The sequence below is a fragment of the Etheostoma cragini genome, chromosome 19, assembly GCF_013103735.1.
Source record: "Etheostoma cragini isolate CJK2018 chromosome 19, CSU_Ecrag_1.0, whole genome shotgun sequence".
Lineage (NCBI taxonomy): Eukaryota > Metazoa > Chordata > Actinopteri > Perciformes > Percidae > Etheostoma > Etheostoma cragini.
The window spans coordinates 1,020,599-1,038,948 of NC_048425.1; the positions used below are offsets into that span (position 1 = coordinate 1,020,599).

An 18,350-nucleotide genomic window follows, 5' to 3' on the forward strand; every position below is an offset into this window, starting at 1 on the left:
TGGGTGGAATCAATCATGTTATTTTGGGGAATTAAAAAGAACATTGTTATATGACAACATGAGGACAACATGGGGACAACATGAGGACAACATGAGGACAACATGAAGACAACATAATGACAACATGAAGATAACATGAGGACAACAAGAGGGCAACATGAAGACAACATGAAGGCAACATGAGGACAACATGAAGACAACATGGAGACAACATGAGGACAACATGAAGGCAACATGAGGACAACATGAGGACAACATGAGGACAACATGAGGAAAAGATGGAGACAACATGAGGACACCATGAAGAAAACATGAGGACAACATGAAGACAACATGAGGACAACATGAGGACAACATGGAGACAACATGAGGACAACATGAAGACAACATGAGGACAACATGAGGAAAAGATGGAGACAACATGAGGACAACATGAAGACAACATGGAGACAACATGGAGACAACATGAGGACAACATGAAGACAACATGAGGACAACATGAAGACAACATGGAGACAACATGGAGACAACATGAGGACAACATGAAGACAACATAAGGACAACATGAAGACAACATGAAGACAACATGAGGATAAAATGAGGACAACATGAGGCTTTGTGGCCATTCTTCTTGTATTTGGGTCCAGTCTTGTAGTTTTATAGTTTTGTGTTCAGTGTTTACATCAGAAGAGATTACCTTAGTGACGACTACCAATCAGAATGTTTGTCATGAGGAAGGACCTGTTCAGCCAGCTATTAATAGGACTCATGTACTTATATTAGCTTGTGACGTAGAGAAGCCGCACGCCTTAAAAAATGCTTATGTAAACAATGTGAACAAAGGAGTGATGACGGCATTTTGAAAGAAGTCTCGAACACACACTCAGGGCTCAATCTGGAGGACTGATGGGGTTTCTAGGTCGCGGTTCAGTTCATCCAGCTGTATCAGTTTCATCCTGTTGTGTTTACGACTCAGAGATCTCAAAGTAAACAATCTTACATGAAAGCTGATCTCGGGTTTTCTGACAGTATCATCACCAAACTCCAAGATGATGAGGTGCTACGATGCCATGCTGTCAATGTGAATGTTAATAACCCTCTGAGGTCTAAGAGTCTTCTTGAATTCTCATTTTAAGGGTGAAGTCTCTTTATATAGACCTTAGTGGTCCCCTAATACTGTATCTGAAGTCTCTTTATATAGACCTTAGTGGTCCCCTAATACTGTATCTGAAGTCTCTTTTATATAGACCTTAGTGGTCCCTAATACTGTATCTGAAGTCTCTTTATATAGACCTTAGTGGTCCCTAATATTGTATCTGAAGTCTCTTTATGTAGACCTTAGTGGTCCCCTAATACTGTATCTGAAGTCTCTTTATGTAGACCTTAGTGGTCCCCTAATACTGTATCTGAAGTCTCTTGTCTTTGAGTATTTCTTGATTTTTAAACTGAAAACAGACCAGTGATGGATCTGAGATAAGTGAATGAATGTCTCACCAGGGGTTCACATTGAAAACCTTGGATTTTTATTCCTGTACACAAACTGGTGTTGAGAGGTCCTGGTACAGACGGGACAGACGGTCAGACAGAAGAGGCGTTCACTGTGTCTGCTTTCATGGGATTTATTACACTATTTATTACACTTCAGTTTCAGCTTTTTTTACTGCAGAGACACTAAACTCTGTTTCGTTACATCAGACGATGAAACCTCGTCAATGACGCGGCTCAGCTTTGTGAAGATTAACCCTTTAACCCTTTAATTAACCCTTTAATTAACCCTTTAATTACCTTTGTAATTAAAGTAAAGCACAATGGACATCAATCATAAAATATACATTTCCACACGTTGAAAGCCTCCTGACTTCGGAGACTCTGAGCGTCAGTACCAGACCCCAGAGGACCCTGACCCGGAGACGCTTTGAGACCCGCTGGGAGTGAGCCCGTTGATGTTTCCTGTCTGGGGTTTCACCGGCTGGAGAGTCGAGTAGAAGGTCTCCGCAGGGTCCCCCACGTCTGTCCAGGAGCACACAATCACAACATTATTAATACACCTTTTGTACAGGTAAAGGAAATGGCAATTCACCTGTGTAAAGTAAAAGGTTAATTTGTGTGAAGGGATCACAGTTCGGTTCATGTGATTATGCAGAGCTCATGTGTGTGAGAATAGCATTAACTTGGTTTGACATTAATTAGTCAGAAGATAGCTTTTTGTTCATTTGTAAACATTTATTAAATAATACTTTTACCTGATTTTAACATACTTATCTTCTAAATTAAAATGCCTCGTCCTACTGTAATACTCACTTTGATCTGTGTGTCCTGTAATCAGCTCTAAACCTCATCTGTGTTGGTAAAAATATACCTGTTCAATGTTTTACATTTCTGTTGTGTTCAAAGATTTTTCACCTGTTCACCTGTTCACCGGTTCACCTGTTCCCCTATATACACTGGTACCTGTTTAACTGGTCCAAATAAAAATGTACTTTCTGAGTGAAATCCAAAGTCTGGTCCTCCCAGTGTGGACACCTCACAGTTCAAAGAAACCCTCGACAATGGAAAGAGTGTTAGATGTGTCCCTGTTCCCTGGAGGCCTTTCAGACGCATGATGTGCAAAACTGCCCCAGAACGATACTACAGATGTGGTCATACTGACAGAAAACAAAGAACAGAGCAGGGTTTCCCCTTCAGTTGGGACTTTATACAGCAGGGAGGAAGTAGAGAAGAAGAGCGGTTGTGAGGTTTGTTGTTAAAAAGGAAATAACTACTAATAGAAACTAACCTCGAATCTTTGTGGGCGCGTTAAAGGGCCGAACAAACATACGACTTTGTCCTGAGGAGACCTCGGATATTTTGGGGGACGATGTGCAATAACCTGTCATGTCGATTAAAGGTGCTGTAATCGGGTTTTGTCACATACAGCAAACATCTCCTCACTATCTGCTAGCTGCCTGTCCCCTGAACACACCGTAGAAACATCTCCTCACTATCTGCTAGCTGCCTGTCCCCTGAACACATCGTAAAAAAACATCTCCTCACTATCTGCTACTTGCCTGTCCCCTGAACACACCGTAAAAACATCTCCTCACTATCTGCTAGCTGCCTGTCCCCTGAACACACCGTAGAAAACATCTCCTCACTATCTGCTAGCTGCCTGTCCCCTGAACACACCGTAAAAAACATCTCCTCACTATCTGCTAGCTGCCTGTCCCCTGAACACACCGTAAAAAACATCTCCTCACTATCTACTAGCTGCCTGTCCCCTGAACACACCGTAGAAAACATCGTTGTACAGTACGTCAACAATCACTTAGAGCACCTTTAACCCTCATGTTGTCCCCATGTTGTCCTCATGTCGTCTTCATGTTGTCCTCATGTTGTCCTCATGTTGTCTTTGTTCTTTTTAATTCCCCAAAATAACATGATTGATTCCACCCAACGCTCTTTGCCAAGTCCAAATCTCTACTTTCATTAATTTTGGGGCGTCTTATTCAATATTGAGGAAAAAAAACGTCAAAAGTGTTGAAAAAAGGGACAAAAATATCAGACAAAGATAAAAACATCATGAAAAAGAATCAACCACAGTGCTAATTTTCAATTTTGCTGGGAAGACAACACAAGGGTTATTTTTATTAAGTTAAAGTGACTCGGGATCTTCAAACATGACATCATAAAGTGGCTTATATTTCCCGAAAAAAAAAAACCAAAACTCCATGAGAAAGTGGCACTAAAGGCTGATTAAGGAAGAAAAGTAAGGAGTGTGAATAAGTAATCTCTGTAAGTAAAGAGATGTAATATCCTCTGTTTAAAAGCCTTAATATTTACTCCTCTGTGTCGATGTTTGTCCGCCTCCACGCATCGTGACAGATTAACATCGTCACTGTTAACCATTAAAACTAAAGATAGAAACTGGGTATGTCTGATAAGAGCCCAGGTGGAGCTGGGATCTCGTGCCAGCTGTTTCGTTGACTGTAACCATGGGGATTAATGACTATGTGAGCTAGGTGTGAGGGCGACAACAACACACACACACACACGCCTCATAGAGACGATACACAAAGCAATCACTACACACAGGAGTGGCTCAGGGCAGCCGAGGGCGTGTCATGGTGAAACATCCACCGGGTGACTTTCCAAAATACCGCTTGTGTCCCTCCCGCTTTGAAATTAGTTTGATGTTATTTTATTTATAGGTCTCCGTTTTTGGCTCCTATGTGTAACACTAAAGAAAGAAAAACATCTTCTTCTCGTATAATGTTTAGTCTCATTGTTTCTGGCATGATTTATTATTATTATTATTATTATTATTATTATTATTATGGTCAACTTCCCTATTTCCTGGATTTTATATCACCATAGGCCCTTTAAATGTAATAATAATAATAATAATAATACTAATAATAATACATTTTATTTATAATGCACTTTTTATCAATAAATCTCAAAGTGCTACAGGTAAAAAAAAAAAAGAGAAAAATAAAACCAAAAAGAAAGAATAAAAAAATAGTGTATGCTATAAACGCTGCAGGGTGCCCAAACGGTTGCAGACGCCATTTTGTAGTTTTCTGTTATTTTGAAAGTGTAAATGATGAAATAAAATCTAACTTCTTGTGACATATTATACAAATGTGTAATCTGTCATTTGATGCCTTTTGGAGATTTTTCCATCTTTTCTTGGCTTCTTTATGCACATTAACACACATTTTTACCTCGGGTGCCCAAACTTTAGAACCCTACTGTACATATCTATTTATATGCATGTATTTATATATATATTGTTTTGTTTACCTTTGATCTTGTTGTTCTGTACTTCCTGTGTGACGGTGACGTCGGTATACGAGGCATCACGCTCCACTTTACCTGCAGAACAACTCTCACAGTTACACACCGGACGAAATTTAACAGTTAATTAGTTATTAAGTCTTATTCAATTTTATAGCATTTGAAAAACAAATTGAAGTGTTTTTGAAATAGTATTGAGTAAAAGTTGACATATTCCAGTCTGTGATTATCATCAACATCCATTCCTTTAATTTTAGTCTCAATAATTCCTAATTTCTGCTTTTCTAACTCAAACATTAGGTATAATTTCCTATAAATGAGGTTTATTGACCATAAATTGCAACAATAACTGTAAAACTAAAGTTAATAAGTTAGTGTTACGTAGTGTTAATCGTCAAAAAAAGTGACAAACATTGAAAAAAAGGGACAAAAACGCAAGAAAAAAAGTAAAAACCGATAAAAAGCATCCACAAAAGTGTTGATTTTTTTGACGGGAAGACAACACGAGGGTTAAAACGTCGTTAAAGATGGCTGACGTCATGAAGCAGAACTAACCTGCAGTTTACAAATTAATTATTTAAGTTTCCTAGTCTTCTCTACAGTATGAAAAGAGATCATCATCAGCAAAAAACTAACAGAAGATTTCTATTTATATCGTCGTGAACCTGCTTGACGATCATTACTCTCCTGCTGATGTCACGTAAGAACAAAAGATGTATCTGCTCTATTTAAAATGAATAGTAGGAAGTTAAAGAATGTGTTTTATCGTCTAGACTGCCGTCACGTGGACACACGCCCAGTTAAAATTAGACTCTTTGTTGCTGTTGAAATGCTTTTCACGTACTATCTTTTCCTGAGACTGCCCGGCGTCTTGCGGCTTTAATTAGCTCAGTTGTGATGTCTTTACATGCAGATTATAACCCAGGTTAAACTCGGATTAAGGCAATACCCCGGTTTCTTAAATGCTGTGTTAACACTGACCTTACCCCGGCTAAAATCTAAGCTCTCACCCCCCCCCCCCCCCCCCCGGGTTAACAACCCTAGATAACTTTATTAGTAGTCTATTTTAATGACAATTCATTTCCAGGATGGTTCACAAAACAAAACACACACTATGTACACACTCATGTATGCACACTAAACAGAAACAATACAGAGGCCGATGTCTGTTACCTTCTTCTTTCTTTGTGTTGTAATTTTAAAACACGACTATGGTTACCTGGTCCTCAGGTCTCTGCAGGGTAAATCCAGACAGCTAGCTAGACCATCTGTCCAATCTGAGGACTATGGTTACCTGGTCCACAGGTCTCTGCAGGGTAAATCCAGACCGCTAGCTTTTTGCCGCCTTTTAATTGCCTTTTCTGTGCATTTTTTGCGCCTTTTTGTCTACTTTTCATCGCCTTATTAGCGCCTTTTCATCGCCTTTTCGTCTCCTTTAAGTAGCCTCTTTCTCTCCTTTTAGTAGCCTCTCTGTCTCCTTTTAGTAGCCTCTCTGTCTCCTTTTAGTAGCCTCTTTCTCTCCTTTTAGTAGCCTCTCTGTCTCCTTTTAGTAGCCTCTCTGTCTCCTTTTAGTAGCCTCTCTGTCTCCTTTCTGTAGCCTCTTTCTCTCCTTTTAATAGCCTCTTTGTCTCCTTTTTGTGGCTTTTTTGTCGCCTATTTTCACTGCCTTTTAGTCTCCTTTTTGTCTTTTTTTTGTCGCCGTTTTTGGCACCTTGTAGTCACTTTTTGTCGCCTTTTTCGCTGCCTTTTAGTAGCTTTTTGTTGCCTTTTTTCGCTGAAAAGGCAGTCTGGGCCAGACCCGCCTCCGCAGCGCTGTGGAGGAAGGTCTGGCAACGCAAGACTACTCATTGTGTAACTGTGGCATTGGTGCATAGCTGGGGCAAACTCAGATTAGTTTGTACCCTGAAAAAGAAGAGAGCAGTTGGAAGCAACAGCGCTGAAAATAACAGCAACAACACCAGGTTTAACCCTGTAAACCCCCTGAGGACGTTGCCATGGCAAGAACTATCAAAAAGACCGTTATTGCACAGATTTCTCTCCTCTTTCCATGTTGTCAACCAGAAGAACAAGTCTCATTAAGGATCAGTTATACGTCGGGAGAGAGGAACCTATGTTAGCAGCATAAACAACCACAACAACAGAAACCTGAAACCTTGAAACCCACAGAGGACAAGTTTCATGATGTTCAGGCGTCGGCGGAGGTATCGCCGAGACAGCAGGACGCAAGATGTCATTTAGGCGACGTTCAAACAGGACTGACCTTTGCGTCTTCCCCACAGGCAGAGCAGCGCCACCGAGACCAGCACCACCAGCGCCAGGCCCACCACAGGAAGTAGAACGCGTGTGAAGAGGGACTCAGGCGGTCCAGGATGCCCTGGTTCACAAACAGAAAACCCAGAAACAGAAAACCACATGTTGGCCTCGATGTAAAGGAACAAAAGCTCCGTGTGAACCAGGCTGGCTTTATACTATACACACATATTATATATGTATATATACATTTATGTTGTTATGTAATGGTCTCATGAAACATTTGTACATATACACACATACATATATGTGTATGTATGTGTACGTGTCTGAATGTATACTGTATATGTGTGTGTATGTGTACCTATATGTGTGTGTATGTGTACATATGTGTATGTATGTATGTGTACGTGTCTGAATGTATACTGTATATGTGTGTGTATGTGTACCTATATGTGTGTGTATGTGTGTGTATGTGTATGTATGTGTATGTGTGTGTATGTATATATATATATATATATATATATATAAACATATATATGTGTGTATGTGTATATATATGTGTGTGTATGTGTGTGTATGTGTATGTAAGTGTACGTGTGTGTATTTATGTTGTATATGTGTGTGTACGTGTATATATATAATTGTGTGTGTATGTGTATATACACATGTGTGTATGTATATATGTGTGTGTACGTGTGTGTATGTATGTTGTATGTGTATGTATGTGTACGTGTGTGTATGTATGTTGTTGGTGCATATATCTATATATATTTATGTGTATGTGTCTGTACATGTGTGTACATGTGTGTATGTGTATGTATGTATATAGAAATATATATATATATATATATATATGTTATTTATTTTTTCCAATTCTCCGGACAATGAGCTGCTCTATTACACAGGTGTTGTATTTAAGATGGAGGTTAAAGGTGCTCTAAGCGATGTTGCGTGTCGTTACTCTTTGTTGTTGACGTTTGAAGTATTGCCAAATAAAACACCCGTGACATCGCACAAAGCTCTTTTAAACGCCGTTTGATGTCCTGCACAAGTGATTTGGACGTTTGCGTTCCCTTATGCGTTGATAATTTCAGGGTTGCAGTGCATGTGGACCTCTGACAGCCAGCCAGCCGTCGGGGGATTCTCCAGATCCAGAGACGTTGCACTTGTAGAGTCCTTGGTCTGAAGCTGAAACCCTATGGAGGGTCAGGTTTTCTGTGGAGCTGCTCCTGATGAGGCGGCCATCTTTATAGAAGTCAGCCGTGAGGTTGGAGGAGGAGGTCGTCTTGGTTCTGCAGCGCAGAGTCACAGTGTCTCCGTCCCTCACAGGAAGGACTGGACTCTCCAGGACCACAGAACCAGCTGAGAGACCGGCACCCAGAAAGACCAGAAGACAGTTTAAGAGCTTTTCAAAAGGGTAAAACTCCAGCAACACTAGAATAAGGAACCAAGGAAGGGTTAAACTGTAAAAAAACAAAAAAAACATCTGTCAAACATCTGTCAAACATCTGTCAAAGTGCCAAATATCGAAATGTTGACGAAAACACCAACAAAATAAAAAGATAAAATCGTTCTACACACACACTGAAAGGTGTTTTTTGCAGGACAGCATGCTGCACCACAGAGGTTAATTAATTAATAATTAATTAATTAATTATTTTTAAAATAGCATAAACAAAACTGTCTCTGTCCCTCCCCAGTGTGAGTCAAGTGCAGATGTGAGTTGCGCATGCTCAGATTTAAAGGTCCCACGCCATGAAAAGGCCATTTTAAGAGTTTTTTTTTTTAACATTAACCCTTGTATTGTCCTCAGGTCAAATTTTTAATTTGGATGTTTTATTGAATTTTGTTCCGTTTAAAAAATGTGTGAAAGAACGTTGAACAAAGTGGCAAAAATGTCCGCAAAAGCTTCAAAATTAGGGCGTTAATCGGCCCTGGGTGTCCTGTTCTGTCTTTGAGAAAATGAAAGTTCAGATGGGCCGGTCTGGAATCTTCCCCTTATGATGTCATAAGGGGAAAGGTTAGTTCCCCTGTCTCTGCTTTGCCCGCCCAGACATCATGGCTTTCTAACAAGCCAAGTGCCGGTTGGTCAAAGCCAACCCCCCCCCCCCACACACACACACACACACACACCCTGCCCTGACTGATAGAAATCATTTCAAAAACGTTGTAGCATGGTTGTTTGGTTGCTAACGTTAGCTCAAAACGCCATTCAACTGACAGCCTTTGTTGGGTTTTATGCTAACTTAGCCGTAGCTAAGCCAGCAGTGAACCAACTTGGCATAGTAGGTCCATTTTTACTGTGTTGACACTACAGAAGTCCCTCGTTAGCATCGTGTAGGCTACTTGTTGCATGCGCGACTCAAATCTGCACTTGACTCACATCAGGGACAGTCTCTCAGTCCAGTTAACCCTTCCCTGGATAACCCCAGTGTTAAACCTGTAGTAAATCTGAAATGTACACTAGTTTGAACCCACCGCCGATCACAGTGATGTTGACGGCGTTGCTGCATTCTCCGGCTGCAGACTCACACCAGTACACGCCGGTGTCCAACGGGTACAGTTCACTGATGACGCAGGGAGTTGTGTTTGTTCTATGACAGGGTGAGAAACCCTCTTGGTTAATGTTTGTGGACGTGTTCCTCTTGACTCTCCAGCCAGAAGAGCCTCCCAGCGGCCCACAGCTCAGCGTGACCGACTCGTACTGGAAGAACTGGGATCTGTTGGGAAGGACTCTCAGAGCGGCTGCAAGAGACAGACAGAGGATGGTTCACACTGGTGTGTGTCTGGCAACCAACGGCACTGATGACTGAACGTGTGTTGCTGCTGGAGATGAAAAAAAATTGAAAAAATTGAAAAACTTAATGCTCCCAGAGGTCGTTAGTTTAACCCTCATGTTGTCCTCATGTTGTCCTCATGTTGTCCTCATGTTGTCCCCATGTTGCCCTCATGTTGCCCTCATGTTGTCCCCATGTTGTCCTCATGTTGTCCCCATGTTGTCCTCATGTTGTCCTATATCAATGTTCTTTTTAATTCCCCAAAATAACATGATTGATTCCACCCAACGCTCTTTGGTCAAATCTCTACTTTCATTAATTTTGGGGCGTCTTATTCAATTTTATAGCATTGTAAAACCAATTGAAGTGTTTTTGAAATAGTATTGAGTAAAAGTTGACATATTCCAGTCTGTGATTATCATCAACATCCATTCCTTTAATTTTAGTCTCAATAATTCCTAATTTCTGCTTTTCTAACTCAAACATTTGGTATAATTTCCTATAAATGAGGTTTATTGACCATAAATTCCAAAAATTACTGTAAAACTAAAGTTTACAAGTTAGTGTTACGTAGTGTTTAAAACATCAATAAAAGCGACAAAAAACTGAAAAAAAGCATTGAAAGTGTTGAAAAAAGGGACAAAAACATAAGAAAAAGTTAAGCAAAGACCAGCATAGCAGTCACTCTGTTCCGAAATAATCCCCCCCCCCCACCCTTACACTGAACATAGTCAACCCTGTTCTGCTCTATATATATATACCATATCATGCATATTTCACTCTTACAATTACAATATTGTAATAAATATATTAGCATTGCGTATATTCCAATCTTAAATCTCAGATGCTAACATTGCACTGTTGCTTCCCTCTCTTCTGTTTGTTGTATATTTTTTGTAACCTCTGTTGTATTTTTATACCGCATAATTAACAGTATTTTTTTTAGATTTCCAACTGTGCTTTGTGTTTTTATTCTTTATATGTTGAGTGCTTGTTGTACTTTGAGATAAAAAAAATTAACCAGGGTCAAATTCCTTGTTTGTTTACGCAATAAAGCGGATTCTAATTTTAATTTGGATTCTTATTTGGATTTTGATTCTAATTCATGTTCTAATTCTGATTCTGATTCTTCTTCCAATTCTTATTCTGATTCCTACTCTGGTGTTCATGTCCAGTTTGAGAGTAAAAATAAACAGGATGCGAGTCACGTTTGGAGATTAAAAGTATCATAAATAGTGAAATTTCCCATTTTCTGCCCCCGCCAGAGGCCCCAATTTCTAAAAACGCTCCTTTAGGTTGAAACGGGAATAAATGGGAATAAATGTCCAGTATCAAAAATCTTTAACAAAACTCGTCCCCACGCCGTTATTACAACATTAGCGACGTGTTTGTGACCTTAACGGTATGTTCTCTCCTTTTAATCAAATTTCATATTCAGCCCCCGCTGGAAGAGCTTATCCATAAAAACGCTCCCGTAGGTTCAAATAGGAATAAACGACCAGTATTAAAATAAAAATTATTTGTCAAAATGCAGGAAGTCTTCTCTGGCGAGCGGACGCTCGGCCCCACGCCGTTCTCACGGCATCTTCTCGCTTCCTTCTTTCACTGCGGATGTTATTTTGAACAATGCGGGCGACACCTCATGTCGCCGGGGGGGGGCAAAGTTACATTGGGTGAAGTTTATTTCCAACGACTATAACACAGTGGGCTCTCCGCCCAACGCTACGGTGCGAAGGCCCAAAAAAGGATAAAAATGAAAGAACCAAAGCTGATGTGCAGAGGCTGCATCTGCAAGGCGCTACACCAAAGTGTCACACCCCCCCCCGATGTGACAACACATACAGTAACGTGTCAAAGTCGCCGCTGACGGTGTGAAACCACGACAACAGATAAGGCCGCGTTCTCTCTGCAGACACTCAGAGGAAGACGAGTCCCTGTGAAGGGAAACAGGCGGTTTCTGCTCTGGAGAGTCGTCTCTATGCTGCCGTTTGTTTTCTGATCAACGCAGGGTAAACACAAAGGTCATTATGAAGTATTTTTGCTCATCAGGACAAAATGACTCTCTGTGGTTTACGTGTTATTAAGACAATTAAGATTAGAAAAGATGGATTTGGCTAATCCAGAGGGGGGGATTGTTGAAAGAAAGAGTGCAAATGTACAGAAGACAAGCATTGAGCAGTTGTTAAGACTGGAAAAGAGCTATATAAATACAGCACATTGACAAGATACAAGATGCAGAATGACCCAAATACAAAGCAGTAGATTCCTATCTCGACCTCGGGGAGATGAACACGGATAAGTACGCGTAGTATTAGTTAGTTAGGCTAATGCCGGAGTTGCATGATCACTCATGGTCATTACATTTAATTTACAACAACATGGAGACGCTGTCATGAGGACAATAGAAAGACACAGTGGTGTAGTCCATGTGATACGCAGGTTTACGCCCTCCACCCACTGAGAAAGCTGCCGGATTTCCATATAATCTTCTTTAAAAATGACCCACAACATACTCTCCATTGTAATTCAGATTTATTTTGAATTTTCATCTGTTTTTCTTGGTCACATCGGCTAAATAAAGGTACTTCCAAATATAAATTGGTGCATACAGTACGTGTATCTGAATGGATGCTCAAAACTTCCCTAGGGGGGACACCAAGACCCCCAGACCCCCCACCACTATGATATGGCCCCCCTTCTCCAAAAGGCATATTATGGCTAATATACAGTACAGTTTACCCACTACAATGCATTAGACTACACCACCGGAAAGACACAATCTTTCAGAATTGGAGGAATGTTTTGATGAATAAATCAGGATAATGAGGACGCAAATGAATGTACAATTATAACTTAATTACACGTAGAAGTCAGCAGCTTTAAAATCAGACTTCTTTAAACCCAGACTTAACTTTTTCTTCTATTTGTAGTTGTGTAATATTATCGTGGAGATCTAGTTAACCCTAACCCTAGACAGGGAACACAGCTTTCAATTCCAACATTGAGCTTTTAACATTGAAATTGCTCAAAAACAAGGAGGAAAAACAGCATTTTAGACAAAAAAAACCTGTCTTATATCTTTAATTAGACCCAGTACTCACCGATGACGACGCACAGTGTTGTTACTGCCATGCTGCTGCTAGACGGACTGATGACTGCCTGGGGGGGGGCTGATGACAGTCGGGGGGGGGGGTGCTGTATCAAAGCATCATCATCATCTATGTCATACAGGCCACAGTTTCCTGCTGTTTGCGTCTTTAACGCCTCAAATGTCGACTGTAGCGCAGGGGAGCCCGGCCAGTGGCCTCCTTTCACCTTCCTGACGGCCTGATTTTAAAGCTCTTTGTTTAGTAATGAAAGTTTAACCCTTGCGTTGTCCTCAGGTTTACTTTGACCTGTTTCAAAGGTTGTTTTTTATATCAGAAATATGGGTTTCTTTTAACCAGATTGCCCATAAAACAACATTGATTGATTGAGTGAAATCACTGATTTGTGTCATTGAACTTTGGGTGTTTATTTTTTTCTTTTGTTGCAGCATTTAATTAAAAGAAAGTTGGTTTTAAAATCTAAACTGTGACATGTCTGTGATCCACTGAACATCCTCTGATTGTAACTATTATCTAGCAAATAATTCATGGTTTATGCTTGTTTTGAACCGAAAAATTAGGTAACGTGTCATAGAAATGTGCTTAATTGACCGTGAATTTAAAAAAAGAAAAAGTGTTAATTACGTGATAAAAAACATGAGGAAAAGAGACCCAAAAAAAGCACAAAAAGAAGATTTATTTTAATTTTTGAACCTGAAGACACGTTAATGGCCGACGAGAAGACGACACACGGGTTAAAACACCTCTGCTGTTATTCACTTAATTACTTTTTCAATATAATTTACATTATGGTTAATTACTGTTACTATTTTATTTACATATTCAATTTCATTTTTAACATTACTTACTAACACTGCAATATTGTGTACTATGGCCACCTAACTTTACTTTAAAATACCTTTTATATAACGCCACTTTACACGCGTATTCAGTGCTTTTTGCACATGGTTTGCTTGTTGGTGTGTGTAGCTTTTTACTGTAGGACTCTGCTGCTGTAACAAGGGAATTTTCCCCCTGTGGGATGAATCAAGTATTATCTAAGATAATCTTAATTATCCCCAAATTGGTCCAGTTGGAACACGAGAAAAACAAAAGTTATAGGAACGTAGTGTTGTAGGAACTGCAAAAAAAAGCCGCTCACGCAGGCATGCCGAGTATCAAGAGGCCTCTTTCCATTTCCGTCTATTCAGCCCAAGAGATTTGATAGAAAAAGAGCAAAAAAGGGAACAACTTTTTATATATGAATATTAGAAAAATGCAAAACTGAACTGTGCAAAATACAAAAACGTGATCTTGAAATGCCTTAAATGCCCCAACAGGTAGCCAGCACATACACATTCGCACAAAAACACATACAAATGTGAGATAATGTACACTATACTTCAAAGAAAATGAAAAAGTATGTGCTGGGACATGGGCGGGGGGGGCGGATGACCTATAGTTTGTTGAGAAACCCAACAGCTGATGCAAACACACCGCTGAATGACAAAAACTATTTACATAAATATATAAAAATAACAAAAATATAGAGAAAGAAGTCTTTACAACTTGTTCAGGGTGTGCCACGCATTAAAACAGTCCCTGGTAATCACGAAGCACAGACACACGTCACAGGAGGAGCATTTCACGGTGGTCTTCAGGCAGCAGTGGACACACCTCCTCCGACCTGAGTTCCCATCCTTGCAAAAATGAACAGGTTTGTGTGAGGCCCCTGGGGGGGCAGGACGGGGGGGCATTGGAGGGGCTGTGGAGGTAGACCCGACCGCTTTCAGCTCCATCACCAGGGTCTCGCGAAAGCTCTTCTGCGACATCACCTTCTCCTTCCTTGCGGTGGCCAGCTCCTTATACAAGATGAAGGCGTTGACGACGGCGATGTCTATGAAGTGGAACAGGAAAGACCGGTACCACTTCTTGGTCTTGTGTAGGATGGTGTAGTAGCCAATCAGGGCATCGGACAGGTCCACGCCCCCCATGTACCTGGGTAGAGAAACAAATAGCTGTGACGTTACACTCATGTGGATGCATGATGTCAACATTGTAATTCCTTATTTATGGGTCTACACCAGAGACATTTAAACCGGCTCCAGCTAGTCCAGAACGCAGCTGCTCGCCTTTTAACTAGAACTAAAAAACGTGAACACATAACGCCGGTCCTGGGTCGCCCTCCACTGGCTACCCGTCCGTTACAGGACAGATTTTAAGATTTTATGGCTTGTTTTTAAGGCCTTAAATGGTCTGGCGCCATCTTATCAGCTGATCTCTTATGCCAGCATTCTCCAGTCAGAACGCTGAGGTCGACCAATCAGCTGCTCTGGGACGTCCTGAGATCAAAGCTGAAAAATAAGGGCGATAGAGCCCCCACCCTATGGAACAACCCCCCCATGCAGTGGGCGCCCCCACCCTAAGGAACAAACCCCCCCATGCATTTTAAAGCTGCACAGACCTTACAAACATTTAAATCGCTGCTTAAAACGCACCTTTCTGTAGCTTTTAACTACTTGTTAACCTGGATTCTGATGTTATGAAGTGTTGTTGTTTGTCTTCCTGTGATTCACTTCGGTTGGAGTGATTTATACACTTGTTATTTATGTATTTGACATCGACCCCGTTCAGCACTTCAACTGTTCAACTGGTCAACTGTTGTTGTTTTTAAATGTGCTATAGAAATAAAATTGACATTGACATTTAATCCAAAGAGTTGGAAATCTGGAAGCGTACTTGTTGTAGTCCTTGATGGCTGGTGGGATGGAGAGATCCTGCACAGACCACTGTCCATCTGCCCCCTTGATCCTTCTCTGGACCGTGTCCTCTCCATGTGCTGCATGGATTGTGGAGCACATCAGCACATCTCTGGTGTCCCTCCACTGAATGAACACCACGGGCCCCTCGCGGATCCAGCGGATGGCGCCCCGGGGAGCCCGCCTGTCAAGCCCGCCTGGCCGGTCTCTGGGGAACCCACTTTGGTGGTGGCGGATGGTACCACAGGCCCAGATCTTCTTCTGCAGCAGGTCCCGAAAGAGCTCCGGGCTGGTGTGAAAGTTATCCACAAATAACTTATACCCGGTACCCATCACCGGTGTGTTTATGAGCCGCATCACGGTATCGTAGCTGAGCCCCTTCACTCTCGGCGACCGTTTTCCTTCGTACACGAAGAAGTCCCAGGTGTACCCGCTGGTGGAGTCCGCCAGCACAAACAGCTTATAGCCCCACTTCACAGGCTTGTTCTTCATGTACTGGCGGAGGCCATTGCGGGCTTTGGATGCCACCATCCTCTCGTCAATGGCGACACACTGGCGGGGGTGGTAGTTTGCCATGCACGCCTTCTTAATGTCATCGTACATCGGCTTAATTTTGCAAAGCCGGTCGTACCCGGCGGTGCCTCTCTTCAGGTCGTTGGCGTCGTCGTCGTCGGGGTCACTGATGTGGAGGGCGCGCGAGACGGCTTTGAACCTGCGCCCTGACATCACACTCGATGGGAAAGAAAAGGTGTAAAGCTCCGACCTTCTCCAATAGTCGTTAAGGGTCGGGGTCGTGATTAATCCCATGTAGATAACCATGGCCAGGTAAGACATCATGTCGGGCATCGTGATCTTCTCAAAGGTTTGTGGGTGGTCGGCTTCTCCGAACTTGTTTGAATTATTCAAAAGGCCTTTAAGTATTTCCTTTGACATAAATAACTGAAATAATTGTAAAACCGAGTATTGTAGACCGCCCGCGAGCTGGTTACCGGGTCTGCATGCTGGGCGGAATATCGGCTGTCTAGGAGTGATGTCCTCCACATCCGTGCCCTGCCACGCACCTCCAGGTGCAGAACTCTGCTCTGGCGTGCTCCTTCTTCCTCCTGCTCTCCCCCTTGGTCTTCCCCTCGGTCTTCCACTTGGTCTCCCCCTCCCCCGTCTTGCAGGCGGTGTGGAGGTAGAGGGTTGGAATTCCAGTTCTTCCTCCGCTTCCCCTTCAACAACAGGAGACCTCGGGGTCTGCCTGGGCCTCTTTGCCTCCGGCTGCCAATCTGAGTCAGACTCCACTGGCTCTCTGAAACACAGAAACGCAGCGATTACCTCATCCTTCACACAACCCTCCCTTGCAACCCCTCTCTCTCTCTCTTTCACACACAATCTACACACCTCCCTAGCCGAATCTTTCTGTGCAAGTCCGGCCCGTGTCCGAGAGAGCCGTATCCGATCCCGACCCGAGCCCAAAACATTTAAAATCTAATTTTAGGCTGTGTTGTCGTTTGGAAAGCCCGCTTTAATGAAGCTACTGTAGGAAGGCATTTGTATATGTCAACAGATGCATCAGCGCACACTGGGCAACGAGCGCACGTCAATACGCTGTTAAAATGAGTCTTTAAACACTTCAGATGTAAAGTTATTGGTTGTCAAAGTGGCCCAAAAATGAATGGGAGTCAATGGGATGCTAATGGCGGGTGATGGATGGTTAGCAACAAAACGGCTCCACAAGAGGTACGCTTTGCAGAGGCTGGCTTATCCAAGGGGGGGTCAGCCTGTCTTCTCTCAGGGAGGCCCCCTGTGGCACGTTTTTGATTTTACCAAGCCATCACCCGACGTTAGCACCCCATTGACTCCCATTCATTTTGGTGCCACTGATGCAACAGCGATTAATTTTACATCTGAAGCGTTTAAAGACTATTTGTCCGTTGTTTATTTCTAAAGAAACATGACAATGTATTCACCTTGTACCCCACGGTATTATTATAGTAGTATAGTATAGGGTTAGTAACTAACTAACTAGCATGTTAGCTAGCAGTAATTAGCCTGTGCCTATGTTAATGTTAACTAGCATGTTAGCTAGCAGTAATTAGCCTGTGCCTATGTTAACGTTAACTAGCATGTTAGTTAGCAGTAATTAGCCTGTGCCTATGTTAATGTTAACTAGCATGTTAGTTAGCAGTAATTAGCCTGTGCCTATGTTAATGTTAACTAGCGTGTTAGCTAGCAGTAATTAGCCTGTGCCTATGTTAATGTTAACTAGCATGTTATCTAGCAGTAATTAGCCTGTACCTGTGTTATCTCGGGTATGCATGCCTTAACTAACAAACACAGACACGCACATGCACGCGCACGCTCCAGCACCCCGCCCACTTGTTTACAACCTCAGACCAACCACATCGGTCTTCACGCATAATAATAACTACTCCAATAATGTCTGTAATAAACACTATGTGATCAAATGATCGACGTGTGCTGCAGGCTGTGTACTCACAGTTCAGGATCAGGGTCCCATCCATCGGGGAAATCCTCCTCAGCTTCAGAGTCCACCGAGTCCACCGAGTCCTCGCTGTCCAAAGAGGACAACTCGTCTTCCTGTGTTAGTTCTAGTAATAAAGCAGCTGCCTGCTCCGCTGTTATTTTGCTCTTCACCCCGAACATGCTCACGAGGCAAAACGCTCAATAACTCAACAAATCAAGGTCTCGCG

At 42.1% G+C, this 18,350-nt stretch overlaps 2 protein-coding genes across 2 annotated transcripts; both read right to left on the reverse strand.

The window, feature by feature from the left end:
• Positions 1-1,775: 1,775 nt before the first annotated feature.
• On the reverse strand, positions 1,776-12,962 carry LOC117934643 (low affinity immunoglobulin gamma Fc region receptor II-like). Its single transcript, XM_034856484.1, has 6 exons — positions 12,908-12,962; positions 9,508-9,774; positions 8,143-8,391; positions 7,037-7,150; positions 4,783-4,854; positions 1,776-2,010 (listed from the first exon to the last, which is right to left on the reverse strand). Exons 1-6 carry the CDS (start codon positions 12,936-12,938, stop codon positions 1,877-1,879), a joined length of 867 nt encoding a protein of 288 aa, XP_034712375.1. The 5' UTR covers positions 12,939-12,962; the 3' UTR covers positions 1,776-1,876.
• Positions 12,963-14,279: 1,317 nt separating this feature from the next.
• On the reverse strand, positions 14,280-18,350 carry LOC117934962 (piggyBac transposable element-derived protein 4). Its single transcript, XM_034856983.1, has 4 exons — positions 18,137-18,350; positions 16,802-16,945; positions 15,632-16,765; positions 14,280-14,890 (listed from the first exon to the last, which is right to left on the reverse strand). Exons 1-4 carry the CDS (start codon positions 18,301-18,303, stop codon positions 14,455-14,457), a joined length of 1,881 nt encoding a protein of 626 aa, XP_034712874.1. The 5' UTR covers positions 18,304-18,350; the 3' UTR covers positions 14,280-14,454.